The sequence below is a fragment of the Stegodyphus dumicola genome, chromosome 9, assembly GCF_044657685.1.
Source record: "Stegodyphus dumicola isolate Sdum_Otavi_A_Nest chromosome 9, ASM4465768v1".
Lineage (NCBI taxonomy): Eukaryota > Metazoa > Arthropoda > Arachnida > Araneae > Eresidae > Stegodyphus > Stegodyphus dumicola.
In genome coordinates this window covers 175084247-175107759 of record NC_140776.1, presented here as the reverse complement: position 1 = coordinate 175107759, position 23513 = coordinate 175084247, and the positions used below count along the sequence as shown (strand labels likewise).

The window sequence follows — 23513 nt, the reverse complement described above, 5'->3', positions numbered from 1 at the left end:
TGATTTTGAAACTTGATGTAGTTATGAAAAAGTGTGCATTTTAGGTAGGTTTTCCATTTGTCAAGAGTCATGATATTGAGCATATCAGGGAAGAGTTTAGGCAGATCAAATAGACTGGTATAGAATTTTTCTAGAGGAAGTGAGGTATATAAGTTTTCAAAGTCATAGCAGTTAATGTTTTGGATGTTAATTGTTTGAATGGTATTAATGACTATAATTTTTGCAAAGAAGAGGAAAGTTAAAATTTGCTAATGCTTTAAAGTTCATTTGATACTACAATTTCAAAGTAAACAAGTAACACCAAGTAAAAACTATAATACAACACTAAAGCTGTGATATTTTACGCGAAAAAAACCTAGTGTAAAAAATACTATACAATTTAAAATACCAAAACAAAATTGAAAATTTGAAATGACTAAAAAAATTTTTTTAAACCTAAACAATATCAAATTGTCTTCGCAAACAATCAAAAACATTTTAAAGACAAATAAATTACATACAAATAAATGCAATAAATGGTCAATTACCTCAATTCGAGGTTTCACACAGACGTATCAAGGAAAGAGTATAAGAAAACTACAATTTAGCTAATACCATAAGGCAAATTCGACAAACGAAACAATTGAGACTGAAAGTGGTAATCATTTAATAAAGTTATTAATTTAAGTTGTCTTATTCTAGTTACGTCTCAATAGCTTCGTCTCTTTTCCAGACGTGTCTGAGATTTATATATATTAATTTACTTACTAATGGATTATTGAGTATATTATCTCCTTAGATAAAATTAGTAAAACTGTAGTAGAATGAAGAAACTTGAAGCATTGAAAATTTAATTTTGAAAAAAAAATTTTTACAGGAACTTCAAGTTGTATCGTGAAAAAATTGAAATGGAAATTTTGGAAATGAAAAAGTTAAATTGGAAACTTTTGAAAACAATGGGGAGTTGGTTTGTTTCCCTTGAAAAGTCAACCAATTTCCGATCAATGACGATAACTACTTGATTTATTGACTAATTTTCCATTTTCAAAAGTTTCCATTCTTGTTCTAAAGTGTCTCCTTTCATTCTTGTGTTAGTTCTTTAAATAGGGAAAGCTACCCTTTAACTTTTCACCACTTGGTTTCCGACCATAAATTCTATGACGAATATTGCTCGTATAGCTGCCTTCTCTCCCCCCCTAAAGTTTTGCCCATTTGTTCAGATTCACCCTGTGTATTTCTCTATCGTTTTCGTGAGCATCGTTTTCGGTCTTACAGACTCTTTGCTGTCTAGATGGGTTGGCCTTCTTTCCTAATAAATAAATGTGTCCCAGGCTATTTTTCACGCTGTAAAATAAAACCTTTATTGCAGATTACATAGAAAGATCTGTTCTTTTTGATATTTTAGAAAAAAAGCAAGCCATAAGAACAAAAGATATGAAGTCTCATTTGATAAGTCTTATGGAATTTTTTTAAAATATCAATCCTAATACTTCCATTGATGCACTATGTAAGATTTAGACCTAGACTTTACCGATTACCTCCAAGTATTGCGCTGAAACGTGAAAAAAACTTAATGCACTTTTTCTCCTCCTCACCTCTACACAATTAACTACAGATCTGGAAGGGTATTATTTTCAGTTATTTTCTGCTTTCACCTATTCTTATCTAAATCAGATTTCAAAACTATTGCTTCTTATCACCTTACCAAAACTGGGCTTGAGGGGTGATACGAACTACTACCTACTTACTAGCATATGGAAGGGAAAAAATAGGAAATTCTAAAAAGAAAAGTTCTTACGTTTTCCAAGAAAAGAAAACTCTAAACTAACTGAAGTGGATATTTTGGCGAAAGAATTTGAAGAGAAATAAGTGCAAAAGGCCTAAACAAGAATAGTGTTGATTTTCTCAATGCAATTCTCTCTCTTGTCCTGGATAAAAAAAAAAAAAAATTTCACCCACTTTTTCTCTTACTGAGTTAGTTTCTTTTCCCCTGTATTTCTGCTCTTTTTTTTCCTTTTCCAACTTGTTTTCTTTTTCGGACGTGTGAAAAAGCGATTAATCTTTCTGTCGTTTGGAGTTTTTCCGCTTTTGCTATTCGTGGAAAGTTCCCCGTTTTGGTAAGGAGAAAGCTGAGAAAATACAACAAAGAATATTATAAAAAAATAAATAAACAAGAACAGACGATAGGCGAAAAAAGAGGGGAAAAGGATCCAGTCGGCGAAAATTTTCTGCGATAGCAGTTCTAAGCAACGCTATATTCCTAAGACGGTATCAATTGCTTTATCCGTTTTTATCTATTGATATATAAATTGATTATTTTTGTTGGAAATGGTTGGATAAACGTTTTAGCGTCGTCTATACTTCATGGCGCAGTTGCAACTTGACAAGCGGCTTTTGCTTCTAAGGAAAGATTTCGCTCTTTGGGAGTTTTCTTTTCAACGAATGACGAATGGTATAGAGTAGATGGGAAACATTTAACTTGGAAAAGTAATTATCCAATCTTTTTCTTTTGTACGAATAGAAATGGATACACAAAATGAAGAATAAGTATTTTTATCCCACTTAATTCATAAATTACTTCTCTACGTAATGAATTCGATGTTATATACATACAGAGGGTATATACAGAGGTTGTTCACACATTTTTTAGACGATGTATATTGTATTCACAAAACTAAATTACATAAAATTCTTGGAGAGAACATAATTACACTGATGAGTATTGGAATATTCCAGATTGATGAGTATTGGAATATTCTCGGCTAATATTCCAGGCCAATGGGTTGGCTGTATGGATGAGTTTCGTGGTTTTCCTCACTTGTAAAGTGAATACGAGCCAGTTCCCTTAAAAAAATTCTTTCACGAACGCATCTCTTCCCCTAGACATAAAGCGCTCGTGTACTTTGCCATTTTCAAATAAGCTAACCTAAACTTTCATCATCCCGTGATAAATAGATTCAGTAGCAAATAAAAGAATGTTAAAAGAAATAATAAAAAGCGTTAAAATACGTAAATGTCTTGTAACATGTTTACAAACTGGCTTTATAAAAATAAGGAGTTTAGCCAAATTAATTAAATTCACAGCTCCTTGTATCTATCTATGGCAGATTGTTATCAAGCATTTTCTTTTAACGTCGAAACTTTAAATAAAATAAAAGCATTTAAATGTAAGTCATTGAACTTTTTTGAACATCTGCCGTTACACTCACTCCTACAAACCTTTTTAGTCCCAAGGAAACCTAAAACCTTTTTAGTCCCTGAAGGACAACTATTTTCGTTTTACGATTTTGCGTTGAATCACTATAAATGTCCGTTTCACTTTTCAAACTCTTGCCACCCAATGGTAGAGTCCTGCATTATATTTGAAGAAATTAAATAATGAAAAATATGCATAGATATATGTATATTTCTCGCATTGTGATAAAACAACGGTACATAGAGCCATCGAATTTTGAATGACGTAATCCGCCTACGAATATGGGCACGTGGAAGAGCAAATTTGAAATTTGGAATTCATTTTATTATCGATTTCATATTTTGTAAAACTTTAACGAATTTGCGATTAACAAGCTCAAGGATTTCAAAACGAGCAATGGCAACACTCTAAGGGCGGGGGGAACCTTTTTATCTCCAGTGCGCGGAACTGTGCTTCGGAAATTCTAAAGATATGCTCATTTTAAAATTATTTTGCGACATTACTATTGAACTGAATTTTATTGTTCAAGTGCAAAGAACATGATACTTAATAAATAAAGGTAACACACAAAACGTTAAAAAAACGCCCCTTTGAACGTAATTTAAAATCTGAAACCTGTCAGATTTTTTTTGTCCTTTTAGCTTTATTATTAAGCATTATTTTTTCGCACTTATACCGTGCACAATTCATCAGCAAAATTGCAAAATTTTTAAAATCATTATAGCAGTATACTTTTTGAATTCCCAATGCAGCGTCGAGTGTTCGCATACAACCTTCCGATTCCCCCCCTTTTTTTTCAGTCTTTTCTTTGTTTATCATATCATTGTTCAGTTTTCTTACTAAGATGGCTTTACAAAACTTTTTGTTGTCTTTTTATTATTAGGTTTTGTTGTCTTTTTATTATTAGCTTTTGTTGTCTTTTTATTATTAGCTTTTGTTGTCTTTTTATTATTAGCTTTTGTTGTCTTTTTATTATTAGCTTTATTTATTAAAAATCACGTTTTTGGCGCATGTGCCACATAACATTCGATTCAACAACGAAATCACAAAATATTTAAAAACGGCATATCTTTAGAAGTCCGACAGACAGTTTCGCGTGCTGGAGATGCAAACGTACTATTCTGAATATTGTTGCCACTGCTCGCTTTAAAATCGTTGAATTTGTTGATAAAAAATCAATTAAAGTTTTATAAAATATTAAAAAAAAATTTAAAGAAATCAGAAATTCAAAACTCAGGCTTCCAGGTGCCCATGTTCGGGCGGAGGACTACGTTGCTCAATACTGGTTGTCTCCATGTACCTTTATTTTTTCACAACGCAAGAAAACACACATTCATGCAGATTCTTCATTATTTAATTTCTTTAAATATACAGGGCGATAATATTTGGTGGCAACGATCTGAAAAGGGATGCAACGTGCTTAAGTGTATTGACGCAAAATGCCGTTTCGAAAATAACATCCCATTCGGCATTAACTTCTCTTTTTGGCTAATCAAATAAATTAAAAAAATATTTTAATAAATAAAATTATATGTTTTATTTTTCTCAGTCTTACGAATTAAAGTATCGAAACCAAAAACAAATGATTTTATTTTGCTAAGCCTAAAAATGTGCTTTTATATGAACATCCAACGCTATCTCTTCTAACAAGGGCTACTTATTCGATTGATTTCAGCTCGCGGAAAAGTGGCCGAAAGATATATATATATAAAACATAAAAACCAAATCTACGAAGGGAGGGAGCAAATCATCCGCCCAAAGTAACCCCCGTTCCCCCCCCTCCGACAGCATACCGAAAGACAGATGGACCTTTAAGCGATCGGCAAATATCTGACTTGGTTCTTAGTTTGAGCGCAACTAGGCCGAGAAGCGAGAGCGGACTGGTCAAGGGAGCTCTCAATGATTGATGCGCAGGAGCTGACTGTAAGAAAGCAGGAAAAAAAAAAAAAAAAAGAAATTTATATGTATTATATTGAACGCGTGTATACGTATGTGTGTGTGTTTTTTTTTCCTATGTATGTATGTATGCGTGTATATTAAAATGAAAAGTGGCTTATGTATTCGCTACCAGAATGCGTGAGAAAAGTATAGCAAGAAGATAGGGTAAAAAGGTTGATAAATTGCACACCGAAAGAAGATTTCCCCCCCCCCCCGCTCTCTTTTGGCGTAGGTTGAAAGAAATATTTTAGATATTCGCCAATTTGGCGATGTTTCGCGGGAATACTCACTTTAACCTGAAGAATTTACTGTGACTTTTAATCTTGTGTTTTCTGTGACTTTTAATCTTTGACTCAACTGTACTATAATGCAGTGCTCCGCAACCGGTGTGCCGCGGCACACTGGTGTGGCATGAGTAGGATATAGGTGTGCCGCAATCAAATACATGTATTTGACATTTTGCAATTTTTTATCATGTATTTAATACACAATGACAATTTTTTTTATTAATAATGTCTATTTTAAATGTTTTTATATATTTCACTGTTGTGTGGTTGTGTGTGTGATTGTAAGTGTGTCAGCATTTGAATTTTTTCGGCACTTCCTTGATAACTCGAAACTCAAAAATATATAATTTTTTTAGGCGCAGGTATCACATTGATAATTATTATGATTGCATATAAATAAATATGTTATGGTTTTATAATTGTATATTTTTCAAATTAAAAACAAAAGTTTACTGTAAATTTTGTGTATAAATCAATATGTATATACATTAGCTTTTGGTGTGCCACGAAATTCCAGAAAGATTTTTTGTGCGTCGCAGGTGAGAAAAGGTCGCGGAACGCTGCTATAATGAACGCTAAACTTCTTACCACGTTGCAAAGTAAACGTTGTTTACTTTTCTACTTTGCAACGTGGTAGAATTAACCGAGAAATACTGGAATAAGTCTCTACGGTTAGCTCAAAATCGCCATTAATAGTTGAGTCATGGGTTATTCAAGACAGAGCAAACGGCAAAAAGGAGAAAAAGAACAGCGCAATGGAATTGCAGTGGTATTTATAGTAAAATTTTTCGTTAATCTGATTGGCTGAAAACTACGCATCGCAGAAGTTTAAAATAACATAATGCAGTTTCGAAAAGTGTTTGCTATTTTTAGTATAGAAAGAGACAAGTGCCTAAACTAAAAAGACGACAATTGTTAATTTCAGGTATAATTCAGAGTTACATATTTTTATCTTACATGTACAATCTTTAATAATTCTGCTTTTTTGAGTACGAAAAGCGTATATGTACGTCATTGTTCCGTATATTGTAAATTCTGGCGACCTTAGGGTATAATACTGAGTGAAATTGAGTGGAAATTTAAAGATTGATAACCAACATTTCTGCGACGTTCTCTGTAATGAAAAGCTGTTTTGCGCAAATGATATTTCATTCCAAATTTAAAAGATGCATCTTTAATTTATTGCATTAATCTCTTGATAACTGCTAAATCACTATTGTTCTGTGAATACATTATAGTGATGAATGTGTGAATACCATATGGGGTGTCCGTGAATACAATGTAGTGTTGATGTCTGTCAATATGATACAATGATATTACATATTCTGTCATTACCTATAGATAAAACATTTTTGCAAGGCTCAGATACAATCTTAAGGAAGATTTCAAGAGCTCTTCTACAAATAAAAAATCTGTTGCATGCACTTCTTATTAAATTATGACATTTTTTTGCTGCACTTCATTTAAACTTATTTCCTGGAATTATTCTAACCTTTAATTAAACGATCTCTCGAGGCAAGTTGAAAATTACATCAAAAACTGCAAATTTTGAAATTAAACGTCCCGTTCAATTTTTGTCGTACGGGAATCAAACTTCTCCTAACTTTACTTCTTCATAACGAGTATAAATTTTTCACAGATATAAGTACAAGTATAGGAGTCGGGTGACAGCATTAAAAGTTAGATTTTGTTATTTGTCGAAAATATTTTTTTTAATTGAACAATAACGAGACATGAGTATTTTCGTCATTTAAAACCCTTCTGCTAGTGGAAACATATAACTACTATCAACGATTTGAAAATAAAGTTCGAGTATACACCAAATCCCCTTACCTAAACAAGATATATGTCGTGGAACATAATTTAATATTTTTATATAATTATTAAGATTTACTTATCAGCAGCTTGATAGACATTTTACCATAGTTCAGATTGACTTAATAGGTTCCTATTCACCATTTTATAACTTTGCGTATTCCTTGACTTGCATTGATCTATATACTGGTTGGATGGAAGCCATTCCTTTGCGTGCGTGACATAACAGCAGAAATCGTTGCCAGAGCATTTTATCAAAATTGGATCACTCGATTTGGCGTTCCTTACCACAATATTGCATATCGTGGAGCACACTTTACTTACGAACTATTTCGAACCTTGGCAATTATATGTGGAGTCAAAATTTAACACACAACTTCCTACAATCCACAGTGTAATGACAAAATTGAGAGATTTCATCGAACTTTGAAAACTGCTATCAAATGTCGTAATTCCGTTAAGTGGTCTGAATTCATCCCAACAATTCTTCTAGGTCTTAGAGCAACGTTAAAAAAAAACTCTGGAAATTCCATTGCACAAATGTTTCACGGGAAAACAATCAAACTTCCTGGAGAATCTTTTAATAAACGGACAGTTCCTACAATACCTCAAAAAAATTTTTTTTTTTTTTTTTTTTTTTTTTTTTTTTTTTTTTTTCATAAATTGCAAAAACAGAAGGAATTGTTCAAGCCCTCTGCGGTATAGCGAAAAATGATTCCTAAAGTTTTTGTCCATAAAGATCAGAATGTGTGTACTCACGTTTTCCTAATAACCGATAGAGTCAAGAAACCATTAGAAGCTAGTTAAAGGACCTTTCAAAGTACATAAAAGAATAGAAAAATATTTCGTGTTACAAATCAAAGGCAAGGAAGTAAACATTTCGATTGACAGGCTGAAGCCAGTCTATTGTTTAACATCAGACGAGCAAAGGCTGGAACCAGAAACTTCTGACACCTAGCCCAAGACTCAGACTATGTTAAAATCTGACGCAAATGATGAACGATCTCGAGTCTCACGAACTGGACGATCAATAAAACATCCTTTACGTTTTAGTAACAAAGTTGAATATTTTTCCTAACCTCTGTTATGGAATATGCTTAATTGTAATTGTATATATTTATTGGATTTAGTACTTTTAATTCTAATGTCAACTTAGGTTAAATTATTCTACTACCAGAATCTCTTGAATCATAAACACAGTTAATGCAGGGGGAGTATTGTAGTGGAACACAATTTAATGTTTTTATATAATTATTAAGATTCGCTAAATGGCAACAAGGAGTTGAGTTAAAAACGTTGTTACTTGCAGTGTTCCATGATTTGCGTTGCATAAGCCTTATTTTCTTAAAAGCTTGTTATATCATTTATATGTCTAAAAAATAAGTAATATGTTGCAAATAGGTATGGAAGTTATATAAAAATAAATATGCTGTTTTCTTAAGACCAAAATAAGTATTTATTTAAATTATGAAATACTCTGGCTGTTTAGTTTCGATTTCGTTTTTACATCAATATCTACACACACACATATATATATATTCAAAATAAAATAATTAAAAGTAAATTAAAAAGCCTATGACCTGCGCTAAAGCTGCAAAGTAATAAATCTATAATTCATAATAATTTATAATAAGAAAACTTTCCATATACCATCTCCAAAGAATACAAATTTAAAACCATCAACGAAAATATTTTTTAGAATTTAAATATTTGAAATATTTAAAGTATTGTTTAAAAATCTGCTAAGAAAAATCTTTAATTGTTAATTTGTAAAAATTTTTAACTGATGGTAGATTGGTTTATCCCCTTGATAAGTCGATTAATCTGCGATAGAAGCTACTTTTTCAATATTTAAAATTTATTTCGGCTTTGGTATTTTTGCTATTAAAGATTTTTCTTGGCAGATTTTTAAACAATAGTTTAAATATTTAAAATATTTTCATTGATGGTTTTAAATATGCGTTCCTTGGCGAGGGTATATGGAAAGTGTTTTTATTATATATATATATATTGTTAGAAAGTTCCACAGTTTACCGCCAGATGGCGTTATAACCATTCAAAGCAATTGTAATAATTAAAACGTGAGAGACAGAATGTAACCATAGCGAAAGAAGATATTAACTACTCTTGCATTTTTAAATAGAATAGATAGAACAAAGTATTTTTGATGTTGTAGGTTGTGAATCTCTGTCGTCCTGATAAATAACTCAAAAAAAAAAAAAAAAAAAAAAAATACGCATAGCGGATATAAATCTAAAAGACAAATTCTAAGGCCAATGCCGATTGTAATAAAAATGAGGTGCACAATTAGATGTTATAGCAGTCCCATATTATAAATTTCAACGTTATATGGCTAATTATTTTTGAGTTATGCGAGATACATACGTACGTACATACGTAAAGACATCACTACAAAGTCCATTTTGCAATCCATTTTGGTATAGTCTTTTATTCTGTCCGTAACGTACAGACGTCAGGAAAAAAGTAGTCGATTGATTCGGGAACGGTTAAAATAGATGTTTCTGTTGACATCTCATTCGTACAAAGAAGTAAAAAGTTAAGTTGGTTTATAATATATCAACTAATTTTCGACTTAGGAGTAAAATTACATTCTCTCTATAATTATGTTCTCATAAATTCAATAACAACTCTTGTATAAAAATGATCGTACTCATCGTAACTGTTCAGATTTTTCTATGTAAGTTAAAATTCTTAAGGTCATCCGAAAGAGAAATTGTATGAGGAGGAAAAGTAAGTTGAAATGATTGTTGTTGAAACAGGATTACTAAATTAAAAATACCCTCTTTGAAAAAAATATTCAGCCGTTACCGAAAGAGTTCTAAATAATGCTGTCAGAACCACATGTTTTGAATGATGACATAAATCGTTTTTTTTAAAAGTAATCAAAACGAGAAAAAATACAAATAAATTCTAAAAAATTACAAACGATGTTGCAGGTGAATAGCAAAAAAACGATGGAACATGAAATGAAAGGAAATTTCTTTGCATCACAAGCAAGAGTAGAAACCGCTTACAAATAATGACAGTACGATTTTTTTTTACAAAAAAAAAAAAAAAAAAAAAAAAAAAAAAAACAAGAACAATACTAATATGAAATAAAAAATATTCCGACCACACATTACTCCCCCCCCCCAAACTATCCTCCGAAATATAAATCTCATAATGCTATTTGGAATTGCACAGGAGGTGGTCTCATATACGTCATACGCTTTCATTTATTCATCCTCAATCCATAAGTTCAGAAAAGGGTTTCATTTATTCCGCCAGTGCGATGACAATGCAACGGCAGGGGAAACCAGAACGGAAACTAATGAAGATCGCGGAGGGATACAAAAAGAATGGTTCTTGAATCGGCATATGATATATACTAAATATCCCACAGCCAATGAGAGCTGAGGGAAAAGATCGTTTGGCAAAAATTGTCAAAACGAAAATGCATTAATAGAAGAACCATTTATAAAGTTTCTTTCCCCCTTCATATTTATTCTAAAATAAAAACAATGTTTTTTTTCTCCCTTATGAAAACAAAGGAATAAGAAAAAATAAATCACGTCCAATGAAAATGGAAATATATCTTTTGTGAAATTAAACTTTGGGGAATTGATGGTTTTTGCTAGCATTTGGACACACATTTTTTCGTGCTCTTAATTTCATCGCATTTTTTAATGGCAGTCTTGTTTATTTTCTTCGGCATAAACATTTGTTACTTCTTAGTTCCGGGGAAAAAAAGGTAAATGAAGATATATATTTACTTTATTGCTAAGTAAATAATTTATAATTTTTCATCATAAGTTCTTAATTTCATTTTTGAAGGCCTGTGCTTTAAAAAAACTGTTGCATTTGTGAGTAAAATAAATTATTCATGGTTTCGGCACAACGTTTTAAGAAGTTCCATTTCATTCTTTTATGCAAAGAATTCCAATATGATCAAATTTTAAGGGGGAATAAATTATAAAGTAAAAAGCATTCTGACATGAACAATTTTTCAAATGTAATTTTATAAATCTAATATCATCGCAAAAATTTATTTTGCAATGCATTAAATGAGTATTTTATGCATTAAATGAGTCATTGTTTACGAACTGAATTATTTTCAGCGTGTTGCAGTTTCGATATGTTTTTTGACAACTTAAAATTGACAAAAGTTTTGAAATGCAGAAAATGTATCTACTTAACACCTGTAATATTCCGGTGACAGTAGACTTTTAGAAATTTATTATTTTGATAAATAACTAGAATTAAAAGTTTTTATCACTTTTGAAATACATAACTTACAAAACATTTATAAAATGCTACTTAATAAACATGATTTGCCGGAATTTCAAGTTATGAATATATAAATTATTTAATGCGCCATTTTCTTTTATAATATATGTATTGCATTTTGTATAACATCGTTTAACTTTTTGTGGGCATTTTATTGACAGTTATGACTACTATAATTTATAAACCTTTAATTCATACTTTACATAAGTATACACAAGTTCTCATTTCACACAAGTGTAACACAAGGTCACAGAGGGTATAATATTCCGATGACGGACTAATCATTTTGATAAATAACTAGAATAAAAGTTTTTTTTTTATTAAAAATCTCTCACTTTTGAAATACATAATTTACAAAACATTTAAGAAATTCTACTTAATAAACATGATTTGCTGGAATTTGAAGTTATGAATAGTATATAAATTACTCTATGTGCCATTTTCTTTTATAATGTGTGCATTCCATTTTATATAACATCATTTTAATTTTTTGTGTGTATTTTATTGACTGCACAGGAGTTATAATATTCTGGTGGCAGTACAGATATAGAAAATTATTACTTTTATTACTAACTAGAATAAAAGTTTTTTTTATCAAAAATCTCTCACTTTTGAAGTACATAACTTACAAAACATTTAAAAAATGCTACTTAATAAATATGATTTGCTGGGATTTGAAGTTATGAACATATAAATTTTTCTGTTCGCCATTTTTTTAATGTGTATTCCATTTTGTATAATATCATTTTAGTTTTTTGCGTGTATTTTATTGGCTGTTATGAAATTTATAATTCATAAACCTTTAATTTATATTTCACATAAGTATATACAAGGTCTCATTTCACACAAGTCTAACACAAGGTACTTAATGTCGAAAATATGAATGTTTTGAATATATGAATAAATTAACTAACATTTCTAAAATGTTTAACTAACTTCACAATTAAGTAATTCTATTCTAATTAATTTTAATTATATACGTAATGAATGAAGTCACGTTTAATTAGAACATAAAATAAAAGTCATGAATGCATATATGCTTACAGTAATGCATTTTGTACTTAATATAAATCAATTTATTTAAATTTGCTTTTGAATCAGTCCGCCAATAATTAAAGAACTAATTTTTTAAAATAAAGTCACATATGTACACTGTGAAAAAAATTTCATTATTCATATCTTGAAAGTGCGAATTAGGATATATATTAGATTTATATATAGCATTGCTATAATACAGGTATTTCGACACAAAATAGGATTTCCTCTGAAATGACATGCCAATTTTTTCCCATATTTCAATTCAACGACTCAAATTACGCCAAACTGCGAAGTTTTGTAAAAATTGTTCCAGTAGTTTTTTAAAAAAATTAGCTCTCAAAGTGTTAACTCCTCAATGTTAATTGAGTTTGACATATATTTATTAATATCTCTTTTTTTAATTAAGCTTATTTGATTCTTCCTTTCCCATTTCGAAATTTAGGTTCATTCCAAATACAATTCGCCCATTTTTTATGATTTATTTCTAAAATTTACATTTAAAAATTTGTTTTTTAAATTTTTGAAAAAAATTCTGAATTATAACCTACAACATTTTTGCCATCATCTTAAAGTATATGTATTTCTAAGCATACCTGCAAAAAATTAGGATCATTTATTCAAAATTTCCTAAGATATACGGATCTTGAATTCCTAAGATCCAAGATAAGTTTTTGAATTTCTCCGTAAATTTCGCACCAAAATTTTAAATTTACGCATAATTTGAGTCATAGAATCGAAATACGGAAAACAAAATTGGTATGTTATTTCAAAAAAAGGTCCGGTTTTGTGTCAAAATATCTATGTTAGAACAATGCTATATATAAATCTAATATATATCCTAAATCGCGCTTTCGAAACATGAAAAACGCAATTTAAATTTCGTCAACCGGCCCAGTAGAACGGGAGATCTACAACTGCCCCCCTTTTTTTTTTCTTCGCAGTGTACTTTAATTATGCATACTCAACGTTTCATCCTTTGATAAAATTATATAAATGTATTGCAACAACACAATTATTATGTAGAATTGTGAATTTGGTAATACCTGCACTTGAGTTCTGATATTCAATTTAATATTAAATAATTGTACTCAAATTTATAAGCCTATTTTAATTATTTTCATTCATTTGAAATTAAGATGCAATAAAAATGTAATTCAGTGTTTTTTGTAATTCAGTATTAATTAATGTATTTAAAACCAAGAAGGAACATTTGGTGCTTACAACTCACCCAGCATTTCTAGCGAGATAACTTAATGTAACAATAATTCAAACGTAAAATTTTATTTCAAATTGGCTAGTAGCCGAAGGCTATAGACAAATCAATTAACGCGAAGTTGGCTCAAAACTTAACAGGCGTGGATATCAGCTATCGGCAATTCTATTGCAAAGGCGAAGACCGCAAATTTTATCTTGTCTACAAATCCTAACAACATGGCTTCCAGAAGCAAATCACACTCTGTCTTACAGTCATACGAATACACGCGAAATACTTAAACAGAGGTGTACTAAATTTGCGTTTGGCGGGAAAACGGAAGAAAGATGTGACAGTAAAGATCAAAAACATAATATAATTGGTCAATTAACATAAAGAAGCCTTATTATATAATCTATAATATTCTGCTTGAGTAATAATAATAATAATAATCTGTAAAACTAAAGAAGAGTGTCGGTGTGTTTGTCTTTCATATAGATCTACATTTTTGTTCTGATCTTTTGAATTTCGAAACAAAAGGAAGGTCATTGTTTACATAAGATTTCTCAAAAACCAACCCATGATGTCTGTACTCTTTATACACATATATTTTATGTTAATTTAACGTACTTTTGATTAAAAACTCATCGATTTAAAACTTTGTGTTGCTACTCAACAAAGCGTGAGATACTTCTGTTTCAAAATTTAATCATAAAACTCGGAGGTATAAAATAAACAAATTGCCATTCGGTAAATGCAATATATTTATTTGTGTTTGGAATTTGATGAACAAATTCAGCCATTTAAGAGAAATATGTTGCCAATTAAAATTCCCAAATAAAATATTTTCATTTTCGAAGTCCAAGTATGTTGAGGCTCGGGAAACGTAAGTTATTTAATGTTTTGTTTATTTACATTTGGAACTGTTAGTAGAATAGTGAATTAAGTCAGTTTGTGCACTAACTTCAGTGTCTTTTCTCCCAGCGAAACCGAAATTTGACTTTAAATTTTGCGCATCGAAAATTTTGTCTTCCTGCCCGTTGGCCGAATTTCTTGTTTTGGCATAAAAATTCTAATTTTAATTGCTAAAAAAAAATAATTAATTTGTTTTTAACTTTATTTGGTGTTTTAGGTATTTCTGTAATTTGAAATTCTTGATGATGCTTTTTTGAGTTGTTATATATTTTTGCTTCTTTGCGGAGTGAGGACTGAATTGATTGAATTTGAAATATATCTGTAACGAAATTCGAGGAAATAAGTTTAAATGAAGTGCAGCAAAAAACATGTGTAATTTAATAGGTCATACAAGAAAGTCATATGGTGTTCATGTGAGATTTTGTTCAATGTATAATGACCGCCGGAGCTAATGTCACAAAGTCACCCTAAGACCAAAATATTTGGTTTTCTAGGGAGATAAACATGTTAAAGAACATGATTATCCATAATATTTTTACGTTGTTTAACTGCACATTCAGGTACACTTTTAACTTTTATATATGATCATCTTAACGAGGTGATGTTTTTCTTTTAATAGAGAAAATTTTACACTGATTTCAATTTTAATTAAGGAGCATGTTACGTATTTAAATTAATTTCGAATGAAATGCTTAAGTACATTTTGTGCTAAAAAATCATTAAATTCCCGAACGTTTTACATTACAAATTCCAGGTGAGCTATATAAATTATAGCAAATTTAAAGTCAAATTTATACGTTGATGTGTTATTGAAAATAAAAATATGTGTCTTAAACATAAGCCATGTTTCAGAATTGCTCCTAAGAGTAATAGTAATTAAAAAAATGCTTACTTCTTGTCCTCTGTTCTTCAAGAAGCTGCTTTTCGAGTGTTTCTCGAAGTTCTCTTTCTCGAAGAACTTCCATTTTCAGCTCAGCTGGAAAGTAATATTAAAATATTATTAATACTTAAACAAACGATATCGTTATTATAAGAAAATTAGAGCATTTTCCTGTACTACTTTCCCTCTAAAATAATATACATATTAAATAAAATCTGAAGGCTTTCAGATTTAAAATTTCGCCCAAAAGGGGCGGGGTAGGTTTTTTTTTTTTTTTTTTTTTTTTTTTTTTTTTTTTTTTTTTTTTTATAACATTTACACATACATACGCATTTCAAGAGCATTTGGGCTAATGCCTGTTTGGGTTAAAATATTTAAAAACAGCATACCTTTCCTATAGACAGTCTTGCGCCTTTCAAATAAAAATCTTTTATTCCGTACTGTGTTGCCACTGCTCGATTTGAAATAGTTGAATTTTTTAATCAAACATTCATTGAAAATTGTTAAAAATATGAAACGGAAAATAAAACCAATTCGAAATTCCAAATTCGAGCTTCAAGGTGCCCATGTTCCTGTGGAGGACTACGTTATTCAGAATTCGATGTCTGTAGGCACTGTGCGAGAATCATACATGCGATCATGCATATTCTTCATTATTTAACTTCTTTAAATATAATAGAAGGGGATAATATTTGGTGGCAACAATATGAAAAGTGATTCGACACAAAATGCTGTTTCGAGATCAAAAGTAATTCTAGGATACAGCCCCTTTGGACTAAAAATTCTTAATTCTAACTTAGAATAATGTTGAAGTTCAAGTATATAACACGCATTACATCTCAGAAGTCGCGAATACATCCTTGAACGAGATAGCTTTGACTATGTTTCTAGCTAAATAAAAATGCAGTAGGGGCTGAACAACTCCTAGTCGGCTAATCTTACACTCCAGAATTTCTCGAATAACACATATGGTAAAGGATAGCTTCAAATTATGGAGACCCCCCTACAAATATACTACCGGGAGGCAGTAAAGAAAATAATACGGAGGGGAAGAAGATAGAAGAAGATACAGAGAAATGAAAGTCTTAGAAGCTAATAATGTGAAGCAAAAATAAGAAAATAATAACAATTAAACACATATTATTGTTAATAATTGGTTATTATTCATAAATTAATTAACAATTACAAATCAATTACTATTTATGAATTAATTAGCAATTATTATTTTATTAACAATATTTTATTAATAAACATTATTAATATTTTATTAATAAATATTATTATAATATTGTTAATAAATTAACAATATTATTAATAATATTTATTTAATAGGCCAAAAGGAAATTTTGCCCAGAAGGACTATTAATTTTGTTTTGGCATTTTGAGTAGATTCAGGATAAGCGTTGTTTCCCTTTTCAAATTGTTGCTACCAAATATTATCGCCCTGTATTATATTTAAAGAAATTAAAAAATAAAGAATCTGCATAAATGTATGTATTTTTCTCGCATTGTGATAAAACAACGGTACCTAGAGCCATCAAAATTTGAATGACGTAATCTTCCATAGAATATGGGCATGTTGAAGCCCTAATTTGAATTTGAAATTTGTTTTATTATCGATTTCATATTTTGTAACACTTCAACGAATTTTTGATTAACAAACTAAGCGATTTCCAACGCAGCAATGGCAACACTGTACGGGGGGAGGGATATTTTTATCTACAGCGCGCGGAAATGTGTATCGGAAATTCAAAGATAGGCTCATTTTAAAATTATTTTGCGATATTGCTGTTGAACTGAATTTTATGGTTTAAGTGCAAAGAATATGATATTTAATAAATAAACGTAACACACAAAAGGTTAAAAAAACACCCCTTTGGACGTAATTTAAAATCAGAAACTTTTCAGATTTTTTTTTAAAATTTATTATAGTTTTTTATTATTATTATAGTATTTCTTATGCACATAGAATTTTCTTTACTGGAATGAATATAATAAAATGTAAAAAAAAAAAAAAAAAAAAAAAAAAAAAAAAAAAAAAAAAAAACTCTCATATTATTCATCTTTGAAAATCCACTATTCCGTGAAACACTATATTACTAAGTCAAAGCATCTAAAGTGAAAAGTATTAATTTTATAACTGACAGATATTTTACGAATCGAATTCACGATGTGACAAACACACTAAATTTCATCATGAAAAGCCTATTCCATTTTTCCAGTCTCGGACGAAAATCACCACCAGAGGGAAAGCAATTTTTTTGCCCTCCCCCGCGAACGTCACACCTCTACATAGCCTGATAGGCCGGACTCGCGTGACCAAATCTAGATGCAAATTGGCTTTCGGAGACTGTTAGAAACAAAGAGCTGTCAAGGGGACTCCCCATTCATCACATTTTGTCTGGCCTCCCTCCCTCCCTGGAACCGCTTCCAGACTAGCAGTGAAACAATGGGGGTCGATCACAAAATCAGTTCGGGAAAAAGATACGAGACACTTATCAAGCATGTGCACACACATCTCGTTTTAATTATAATGCCTACACAACGGAACATCGGCTGAATATTAATTAATCATGTGATATTCATTATTATATTGCCCAAGTTGAATGACTCATTTTTAGTTATTTCGATTTTTACTTTTTAAATTATAAGTCTGATGTGGATACGTTCGAATATACAAATGCAATTCGATTACAATTATAAGATTTATTGATATAAAAGAGCGAGTCTAGTTTGTATTATCATTCTTTAATTAATTAAACGACCATTCACCTACGAACTGGTATAGGTAATTTATATATATCTAACTTTACCAGATATGTTTAACTAACAGAATTCAGTGGACGCTTATTGATGAGCATCTATTAGAATTACTCATCAGACTTCACATTCTTTGTTAGTTACAGTTGAAACTCATTATAACGCCCTCGCGCTATACAGACACTACTTCTATTATAATTTCTGATGGAAAAGCTCTGAAAATGACTAAAGTACATTCAAATCAGTTTTCGTTATGACGACCTCTATGGTACACGACGTTACTTTTCACACTTTTCTCTTAACGGAAAAACTCATAATTAATTAAAAACTTAGTACGAATTTACCCTTTAAAAATGTATATATATATCAAGCAAAGTAGTAATATATATATATATAAAGAAAGAAAAAAATTTAGAACTAAATTTTTCACAAAGATTAAAAATTGAAATCCAAATGAACTTCATAAAATCCTGTAAATATTGAAAAAGAATATTTTAAAATGTAAAAATTAAAATAAACCATCACAAAAAATTCCAAAAAGGAATCTAAAAGAACCAGAAAGAAGAGGAATCCAAATGAAGAACAGTGAAGAAGAAAAGTGATAAAACCTTATACGTGGATGGAACTAAACCTTTACTTTTGAATAAAAATTAAGTATGAATTCAAAAAGAATTTCGCTTTTAAAACCTAGTTTGTTTCTGCATTTCCTTTTTGAATGCAAAATGATGTAAACAAATATATATATATATATATACTATATCACTATATTAAAGAGATATACGTTTGGTACAAAATGAAACGCAGAAATATAGAATAATGCTTGCAATTTATTTGTTTCTACATTCTTTTTGAATGCAAAATGAAGTAAACAACCAAAAAAAAAAAAAAAAAAAAAAACTAATATAACTATATTAAAGAGATATACGTTTGGAACAAAATGAAAAGAAGAAATATAGAGTAATGCGTGCAGTTTATATAGTACAACAAAATTTCATCATCATCATCATCTTAATAGTAATGAATTTTTATTCTGAATTCAGCCAATCCTTAATCAATAAAGTATAATTACAATTTCAAATCATCAGTTACAAGCTATAAAAAAACCTTTTATGAAACCTATGGCAAAAGAATTGCACTTCGTGTAAAATATTGTTAAGAAATCCTTTTCGAATTATTGATTGTATACACATAATGGAGAAATAAGAAATATCTTATGCATCGTCGTTTGGCAACAGCATCAATTTTATCGCTGATATAATTTATCTGAAAGTAGAAACAATTAATTTCTTGCTAAATAAACATGTAGAAAATATATACAGAAACGAAATTTTCAGAAAATATTTTCCTTATCTACTATACGCAAATCAATTTTCGAACAGTATTCCATGCTCAAAAAATATATATATTAATTACATTAAAAAAAGGGAAAAAATAAAATTTTTGATTCAGTCACACATAACCTGTTAGGAAAGGCAGCACGCAAACAGGTAGCACCGCTAAAGCGATTAAAGTCTCACTCGATTTAAACACCTCTTCTCCTCTTTTAAATGATTCGAAAAGTGCTCCTTCAAACACACAGAACAAACCGCAAAGCGACAGTCTCAATTTGATTTCTGTTTCTACCTTTCTATTCCCACTCCGTTTTCGTTTACCATTCTCTCGTTCTTTACCTTCTTCCATTCACTCCTCCCGCCTGGCTCACGTGATTAATGACGTAGACCCGAACACCGCTCCTGATTTGCCAGTCAATCGGTTTCCGTTTTCTTCTCCTGCGGCGAAGTAAAAGAGAGAGAGAGAGAGAAAGAGATAAATGTTTACACAAACCGAAAGCTAGCTTTTATACGCCCCGAGTGGCAACAAGTGGGTTGTCATTTCATTTCTCTTTTGCTTTGTCGTCTGCGATTCCGATTTCAATTGCAGTGCTGGATTTTTTCTTTCCTGCTTTTTTTACTTCCAGTTCTTTTCCTTTTTCAATTTTTATGCTCTGGTGGTTGTTCTCTCTATTTTTTTCGGTTTGTGTTTTATTTTTGCTCTTTCTCTATTTCTGTTTTATTACCACTCTATATTTGAGATGGAGACGTAAGTGAATCGTAAAAGAGGTACTTTTTATGTTATTTTGAAGGTCACTAGGGCGTATTAGGAAATTCTTTTTTATTTTTTATTCGTCTTTACGAACGCTTGTCTTTTATTATTAATATTATTTGAATTTCAAGGCTGATTTTATTTTTCTTTCTACACAACTACTAAAACGTTTTCTTTACTTCCACGCTCCTTATCCGGTAAAATGTGGAACAATGTCATTTAATTTTGCGTTTAAATGTAATCAAATATTTTTTAAACATTCTTCATTGCTTATGGAATATATTATATATATGAAAATAATTGTTATCTATTATTATTATTATTGCATATTTAAGAAATATAATTGTTAAAATATTTCTTCTTTATATCGAATATAAAAATATACAAAATCACAGAGTTTTTAGAAACAGGACACACGAAACCACATTCGCGCCTTTGTCGGGATCGAACCATCCATCTTCATCTTCTATCTTGTTAACGGGTTATGCTAACCATCATTCTCTCGCTGGAATTCGAACTCTGGGCTCTTCACACTTTTTGTTAGATGTGAAAAACCACTCAATTACAAGTGCACGCACAGGCGGATGCGATAATTTCTTGTAAGCATACTTCCCTTTAGGCAAGGTAGCCAAATCATTTTTATTCTATGTAGTGTTACTTTATAAAACGAAATGCAAAGAAATACATTTATCTCTTGTACATTTATTCAAAATTTAGGCCCGTTTATTTTGTTTACTTACCATTTAACGAATAAAGTTTATTTCTTATGTTTTCACGAAATACGTTTATTTCTTGTTTTTTTATCGAATACGAATACGAGTCGGAATAGGATTTTATGAAAATTACTAAATGAATTTTTACGTAACCAGTAATTTTATTATTACTTTAGCGTTATTTTTATTTTAGTTGATTAGTCTAAAGGGGAAATTTACCCTGAAGGACTATTTTTTCGTTTTGGCATTTTGCGTTGGTTCACTATACATGTCCGATTCACTTTTCAAATGGTTGCCACCAAATATTATCGCCCTGTATTATATTTAAAGAAATTAAATAATGAAGAATCTGCATGAAGGTATGAATCTTTCTTGCATTGTGATAAAACAACGGTACCTGCAGCCATCAAAATTTGAATAACGTAAACTTCCATAGAATATGGGCATGTGGGAGCCCTAATGTGAATTTGAAATTTGTTTTATTATCGATTTCATATTTTGTAACACTTCAAAGAAATTTTTGATTAACAAAATAAACGATTTCAAAGCGAGCAATGGCAATACTGAACGGGAAAAAAGAAAATTATCTGCAGCGCGCGAGATTTTGTATCGGGAAATTCTAAAGATATGCTCATTTTAAAATTATTTTGCGATACTGATGCTGAACTGAATTTTATGGTTTGAGTACGTAGAACATGATATTTAATAAATAAATGAAACACACAAAACGTTAAAAAAACGCCCCTTTGGACGCAATTTAAAATATGAATCCTTTCAGATTTTTTTATTTATCTTTTTTTATATTTTTTATTTTAGTATTTTATTCTGAAATAGTTTGCAACAGTTGTATAACAAATCATAAACTTCAGAAATTTGAGGAACGAAGTAGTTTTAGCACATCAAAGAAGGTGTAATTATTTTCAGCATACGACTATGGTGATATAGCAAAAAAAGAAATGCTTATGACTTCATCTGCGGGAAATATTTTCACAACGACTCATTGAGAGGACGAAGGGGGCAGTTTACGCAGCTACGTCTTAAAAATTAATCGTAAAAATCTTATTTTTTAAAGAATGAGCACAAAAATCTCCTCGTGACGTTAATTTACGATAACATAATATCTCGTTTCAGCCATTCTTATTTGCTATTGTTATTTTGTACAGTTAGCTTTAAATATATGATTTATATGTTAATGCTGCTCGAATTTTTGGCAATTGTTGTTGTTGTTACATATATGTAACTTTAAGTTTACATATATGTATGTGTGCGTGTGTGTGTGTATATGTATCCACCTCCTGGCCCGGCTTAAAAGTCCGTGAATTTCATGGAAGAATAGTTGCTAGAGCCTCAAGGAGGTTAGCCTTCTATTTCCACCCCAATTTTGATTGGGAGCACCCCGGGTCGTGGTCCGAGGGTCTCCCACCCCTCTACCCAACCACTAATCCTCACAACAGGACAATTTTCGGTAATTAATTCTTAAATAAGAATCTTTCGTTGTATGCTTACCCTAAGACTGTTTGAATTCTTAAATGGAATCAGAATACAAATATTTTCTTGCATTTTTTTTTAATATTATAAAATATTTTTTAGTTTTTTAATTTTTTAGAGTATTTTTTGAGCTTTTAAAATTGTAATCTGAAATTTTCAAAATGCAAATTCTAAAGGTGTTACTGTTTTCCTTAAATGAATTCCTTGTTAGGGTAAAATATAAAATATTTAATTACTATTACTCTTATTAAAGACTTTTTTTACTTCTTTGCACGAAGTACTGCAATTGCGAAAAAAATATCGGGTATCATATTTCAACAGAAATACTCATTTTGACCGTTGCCGAATCCTTTTGGACAATTTTTCCACCCATGACGTTTGTACGTACGGGCAGAATAAAGAATTGTTTTTCAAAAACAGATTGCAAATTGTATTTAAAATTGGTTCGAAAGTTGTTTCGTGACGTCTGTACCTACGTATCTTTGTCTCACATAACTCAAAAGCGATTAGTCGTAGAATGTTGAAATTTTGCTCATGGAACTGCTATATCGTAGCTTAAATAATCAGACGATGAATTTAAAAAGCAGGATCCATTATTTATTATTCAGGAGAAAATAGCAGTTACAAAAATCAGATATCCGGAGTAAATAAAAGAATTACTAATAACTTTTTGTATGAAGTTTACTGCATCGTGACATTTAAGAAAAAGCCCCGATATTCCTTTTGCGAGTCATTTTATAGCCTCTGGAAAGGCGGAGCTTCCAAGAAATGACGCCAGCCAATCCAGTTCGCTTTAAATATTTCCAGAACATTCTAAAACTGTACGTGTAGAAAAGGCGGGAAAAACAACTTGACTACGGGGCTGTGGATTTAATTCCACGTACTTTCAAATAAGAGAACGTCGCCATTAAAAATGAAAAGAACATACAGTTAGAATTCTAAG

At 30.4% G+C, this 23513-nt stretch overlaps 1 protein-coding gene across 2 annotated transcripts in view; it reads right to left on the bottom strand.

The window, feature by feature from the left end:
• Positions 1-23513, bottom strand: part of LOC118185374 (dachshund homolog 1-like) — a 546499-nt gene that overhangs the window by 81896 nt on the left and 441090 nt on the right. For both annotated transcript variants that reach the window (XM_085824377.1, XM_085824378.1), the window contains one exon: positions 15540-15623. In XM_085824377.1, coding sequence (XP_085680503.1) covers positions 15540-15623 — 84 coding nt within the window. The remainder of the gene's footprint in view (positions 1-15539; positions 15624-23513) is intronic.